The sequence below is a fragment of the Larus michahellis genome, chromosome 7, assembly GCF_964199755.1.
Source record: "Larus michahellis chromosome 7, bLarMic1.1, whole genome shotgun sequence".
NCBI classification, from domain to species: domain Eukaryota; kingdom Metazoa; phylum Chordata; class Aves; order Charadriiformes; family Laridae; genus Larus; species Larus michahellis.
Genome location: NC_133902.1, coordinates 42,205,461 through 42,211,460, shown reverse-complemented (window position 1 = coordinate 42,211,460; position 6,000 = coordinate 42,205,461). Strand labels below are relative to the sequence as shown.

At 40.9% G+C, this 6,000-nt stretch overlaps 1 protein-coding gene across 1 annotated transcript in view; it reads right to left on the bottom strand.

The window, feature by feature from the left end:
* Nucleotides 1-570: 570 nt before the first annotated feature.
* PLA2R1 (phospholipase A2 receptor 1) overlaps nucleotides 571-6,000 on the bottom strand; it is a 43,008-nt gene continuing 37,578 nt past the window's right edge. Inside the window, exons 26-30 of the mRNA XM_074594505.1 lie at nucleotides 5,691-5,831; nucleotides 5,145-5,261; nucleotides 4,516-4,692; nucleotides 3,776-3,805; nucleotides 571-3,548 (exon numbers count right to left, since the gene is read on the bottom strand). Of these exons, the coding sequence (XP_074450606.1) occupies nucleotides 3,331-3,548; nucleotides 3,776-3,805; nucleotides 4,516-4,692; nucleotides 5,145-5,261; nucleotides 5,691-5,831 (683 nt within the window). The 3' untranslated portion in view covers nucleotides 571-3,330. The remainder of the gene's footprint in view (nucleotides 3,549-3,775; nucleotides 3,806-4,515; nucleotides 4,693-5,144; nucleotides 5,262-5,690; nucleotides 5,832-6,000) is intronic.

Sequence of the window (6,000 nt, the reverse complement as noted above, 5' to 3'; positions counted from 1 at the left end):
ACATTCATTTGCCTGTTCAGTCTCTGATGAACCCAGTTCTTGGACATGGGAAGCACTTGGGTGCTAGCCATGGAAGCTACTGAGCTGCAGTCCATGTATCTCCACCCTGTCTGTGGCAGAAATGAATGGGCTCCCACACAACACAGCCTCCGCAGTCCAGCAGGAAAATTCCTGCAGGCCATCACTCATCCCTGGTGGCCCCAGCTCCCAGGGCTGCAGGGAACTGGCTGCAGACTGGGAGAATATCTGTGCATCAGCACCATGCTCCCATCCATCGTCCTTACTGATGGTGCTGTGGCTCCTTCCTCCTCCCACCACCTCCTGCACACATGTCCTGGGGCATCCTCATTCGTGCCCTGGGAAACACTGGGGCCACCATGTGTGCGGAGACCATCTGCAGTGCCCAGGTCTAGGTCCAGCCATGCAGCCAGAGAGGAGGCTGGTGCAAGCTCTCCCTCTCCTACACAGGATGACTCGGTGCAAAGCCTGGGGACTGCTGTATCGAGACACTGAAGCCTGGCAGCTAATTACAGATGGGGAAAGATTCAAGAAAAGTTACAGCACAGAAAATAATTATTCACGCTTTAATTTTCCAGTTGAAATAACACAGTGAACCTCACTGCCAATATCATCAAAGTCAGCAGTAAAAACATAGTCACCACATACCCTGATCAGGAACAGTACAGAAGACCTCTGATTAAGGGAAAACAAATGAAAGCCATGGGTAAAAAAATCCAGAGCGAAGACTAGAAAGCAATCAATGATTATATTCTTGAGTGAATAATACCTTCCATTACAAAAGTTAAATGATGACAGATTTAAAAATAAATATTTAAGGGTCTGTTCCCTCAAAACCATTTCAAAGTAGGAAGAAAACACTGCTTGAACTATTTTTCCCTTAATGCAAGATCATCTACATCAGAGTCGATGTTAATCAACGATCCCTGTTTTGAGGTTAGGGTTATTTCTTACAGCGCTGCCCTTCAAATATATTTAAATGATACCTCAAGGAAAACTGATAAAACGCCTATGTCAAGTTTTGTGAAAAAATATACACCTTCATTAACCACATCAAAAATCAGACCGGAGTCTGCGTAACTAGTAACAGCACTGTAGCCTGATAAATACACGTCCTCAGAGGCGACTGAGCTTAGTTTCACAAAAAAAACCATCCTGCGAGCCACTCTGCTTGCTGTGCCGTAAGAAAGCAGCATTTACACACTTGTCAGTGAATGTGATAGAAGGGATTTGTTGGTTTAGGTTCCTCCAACTGTAGTTCAAATAGTTGAAATTTTCATGGGAAAGGGAGAGATGGTCCCAACCTTTTTTCTTCTTTTCTTTTGGTGGTAAAGAAGCTATTGCAGTTCACACATTATAAGCAGGAGATTATCTGGCAATCGTACTCAAAAGTTGCAGTCCACAAACTCTGATAGTGGACTTCACATAAAATCAGTCCCACAGATAAATCTAGAGGGCTGACCCCAAACTTTTAAAACATTACTGACGAGTAATGTATGGGATCAAACCACTAGATAAAATATACCCAGAAAAGCTATTTAGATTTTAGATGATGGAAAAATCTCAGATTAAGAACTTGTGATAGGTACACCCACAGAATTTAGCGAAAACAGTAAGTTGAAAATGATATTGGGATCAAAACCGCCTGCAGCTTCCTTGACAACATTTTTGAACAGTTCTGTAAACAAGCACTGAAATAGTCTATGTACTAAATAATTTTTAAAAATAGCCCTATACATAATTAGGACATGAAAAGCGATTTTTGTTGCTAGAATTGGCCACGTGAAATCTAACTAAAAGGCAGTCATACATTCCTGTGCATGTGCACAAACACTGTATAAAAACATTTCAGTTGGCCTTAGCTGCTTGCTTAATTCTGAGGAACGTACCTCCATCTTAGGGCTCTTGCAAAATTGTTAGAATGAGTCATCTTAAAACAAACAAACCAACAAACCCAACAATAAATGCAGCTCTTCGCGGCGGCTTTTAGAGATGACTGAAGGCACAGTAAAGCCCTTCTGAAGTAACTTTTCATGACTAACCATTTGTTTTTCCACACTGCAATAAAAACAAAAAAATAAAGTCCCTGAAAACCTTCCAGGTATTTTGAGAGAGGCGGGTGGCAGGAGTCCCCCAGAGAGCAAGTGTTGCTGTCCTGGGCCACTGCAACTGAGGTAGTGGAGAGACCTGAGCTGGGTCCTTCACAACCATCAGGCTGCAGACCAACTGGTCTGTGAAATTCATCTCCTTCGTTAGCACCTTAGTACGAACACTGAAAGCGAAAATTGTCCTTCTGAGGGTCTGCTACATGGGGGCATAGGACTATAGCACCCTTTGGGAGCAGCACTGTGGCTCCCCCACGTATCGTCCTCAGCTGTTGAGAGTAGCGTCTCAGAAGAGCGTACACAAATACTGCTTGCGGAAATACTGTAGGTGAACAGTAAAGCAATTTATTACCATAACTTCAGCAAGATTTGTAACAGGGTTGGTTTTTTTTTTTTTCTTCAAACAGATATTGCCCAAAAATGTCTTTAAAAGAGGGATGGGATTCCATTTCTGAAATAACCTAGGTGAGAGATCACATAGTTAAATCTTTAACAGGACGCTGGACACACTTCAAATGAATATGTTAACTTCAGGATGACAAAGCCCATATGCCATTATAGCTCTAGACTAATTTATTTTATGACGTGAACTAGGCATCATGGGCCAAACTACCAAAACTCTGGCACCCCCAAGTAAAAAATGACTTCACCTCTCTGCAAGCTTGGAAATCCACCTGGCAAGAATCCACTCTCTGAAAAAAAACCTGTTCATTTTGCAGAAGGCATGGCTATTAAGAAAAAAATAATAATAATCTACCCCATTATCTTTGGAATATGTTTCAGAGTTCTGAAATTCAAGGCCAAATTTTAGCGATGGCTCATGAACAGATTCTGCAATGTGTAAAAAACGAATCACAAAAGCCCAAACGTTCCCATAGGAAAAAGTTGTATGAAAATTGCCTGCTGCTCTGGGGCCTCAGACACGACTGTTCCACGTGAGCGGCTGGAGGTTTATGGTGTGGGAGTATTTTCAGTTCCCCGCTTGTCCCAAAGGAGCCAATTTCTCCGTGGCTCTGCCTTATACCTTCATCTCATCCTGCCACAAAGCAAAAGCTCTCCAAGGTAGGGAGCCCCTACAGTGTTCATACCGACGGCTGCGAGGGTTTCTCTGGATACGGGTACCCGGAGGGACTCCCAGGGAGGAGAAAACTACTGTAGATCATGGAGTTTCACACAGAAGACGTGACCGCTTGCTACCTCTGATGGATTAATTGCCATCACTTCTCTCAAAATCAGAAATGAGGATGCTTTCTTCCAAAGCAGGAACGTCAGCGTTAATCTGTGGCAAATAGGCGTTTCTGACCCACAGTATCCTGCGGAAGAATCGGTTATTCTGTTTGTACAGGCACCACAGGAAAAGGGAAATGGCAGCCAGCATCACCAACGTCACGACAACAGCCAGAGCTACGAGCCCACGGTATGATGCTGAAAGAGAAGGACAGAAATTGTTATTAAGCAAATATAGCTCTAATTACAGACAATTCTAAATATAAACATATAGATGTTTTATGGAAAACATATTATTACTCCTTATATGTCACGCATTTTAAATTACAGGTTTAACAGTGAAAAATGTGACCTCACAAAATATTGGCTCAAAACGTGTTATTACTCCTTATAAAAAAAATTAAGAAAGTACAGAAGCAACTTGCCTTTTTCAGAGGGTTCTGTTGCATCAATATCTGAAATAGAATCCAGAACGGTCATAAAATTATCCACAGAACTAACAAAAGTTACTATATATACTCAGTGTAAAATTGACACCGAGAAGACAATCTACCTAAAACCATCTAAGAGCAGGCTGTTCTTTGTTTAATTTCACTCATGTCAATGGGATTCCAACTGGCCAAGTTAAATATGACTTAATCTGTTATCTAAAATCCCTTAAATTTGGGGGAATATGTTAATTGACATTTGTGCAAGGATGAGCAGCCATATATATCCACTTTTTAAAGTACAAAAGCACGAGCAGAACTGTGCAGCGACCAGATTAATCGACCTGTTGGGTCCAACAGTGACTCGGGCATTTTGCGTTGGCTCTGGAGATCCTTCAGCTCTCTCTCAGAGCCGTGTTCCTACAGCGGCGATGCCCGTGCCGCGCTCCCGGGCTGCGCCTGCCCCTCCTGGGGGGTCTGTGGAGCTCAGCCTGATGCCCTGCACATGGACACCCCCACAACAGAAAGTCTACCGCAGCCAGCAATAACGCAACAGCCGCCCAGGTTGCGCAAAAGGAGGTTACCCTGGCTGGCTGTGGTTTTTACAGCTATTTTTTCCTAGTACCAAAGGACAGAATTATTGAAATGAAAACTAAGAGCAAGTAAATCAAGCAACAAGGAACATGTAAAACAATGGTTATAAGGACACAACTGCCTTCTTTTATGGAAGCACTTACCTGCATCCATTTTACATACAAATCCCTTTTTTTCTCTGCATGGAGATAATTGCCAGACTCCATCTGTGGTCCTCAGGCTGATACAGAAATTCCCTTTGAGATGGTCAAATTCAGGCTCCCTGATGCCCCAGTTAGAATAATTTAAGGGAGAACCATCAAACCAGGAGACTGTCTCATCTAAGGGCAGAAGTTATAAATCATTATAAAATATCACAGTATTTTGATAAATAGCTCTGTTTCAGTTGGACTTACCCTCACATGAAAAAACAACTGTATTATGGAATGCCAGGATTTTGTCTGTTTGGCCACTATATTACTTTTTTTTTTTTTTTAATAAGGATTTAAAAACATCCTATGTAGTTGACATAGAAGAAAGCCTGTAGTGTTTCCTTAAGAAGAAAATAAAGGCGTTGACATGCATGCATACATATTGAGTATTCAGAATACTAATATTCTAATAGGTAATGATTACAGAAAGCTTGACTGGTTTTACTACATCAGGTAATAAGCAGCAAAAAAGAAATGATCTCAAAAGGTAACAGTGTTTCGGAAGATGGCTCGAGAAGCATTAAGATAACGAAAAACCAAACCAAGTTCTTACATGCAGCTCTCTTCCACCCAAAACTTACTGTCTGTAACAATCAGCACGTTCAACCAAACCATTTGCACAGAATAACCAAAACTGTGCAATTCTTCCAAAATGAAGGCATTTTCGTCTTCATCTTCAATAGTTAGAAGATGTGATCCTACAAATTAAACACAGAACAAATTTTCAAATAATCCACAACATTAAAATGTAACATTGCATTTCAGAAAGTTAGTATTATGAGCCTTAATTGAAAAGCTTGAAAAGTCTGGCTATACGTTATAAGTTCTTAAATTTGTAATTAATGTGAAAATGCTCAGGCTGATATAAAACTGTTCTCACATGATCTTAAAACAGGTTTGAAGGGAGAAAGATTCATTTTACGCATTATTCCAGAAATCAATCTTTTCACGTGGAAAGGAACACTTTTTTGATCTACGTTGCCTCCAATTTCATAGTTGGCTTATGAGCTGCACTATCATTATCTCGAACTAGAGAAAATGCATGACATGATTTCAGTCATTTCAGAAAACATGTATTTTTTTAAGATATCACGATGACATTTTGTAGCTACAAAATAATTACTTACCTTGATTTCTGCAGACTTCAGATGCAGTATCAAAACTTGTGCCCTGCAGAACCGTGGAAAAGCTGTAGCAACTGGTTTTGAATTTGATCCAGGGAACAGGTTTTTCTGAACATAAGCCTTTATGGGCAGGGAGTTTCTTTTCTGTGATAGAAATAACAGCACAGCTTTATTGGCACAACAACATACACGTTAATATAACATTCCACACGCTGTTTTGGAGTAATGCTAATAAGCACGTTACTGCGTTCTGCCTCCATTTTTCAAAGTGAAAATCTAGTGGCTGTATATATTTGCTTTAGCTGGTTTTACT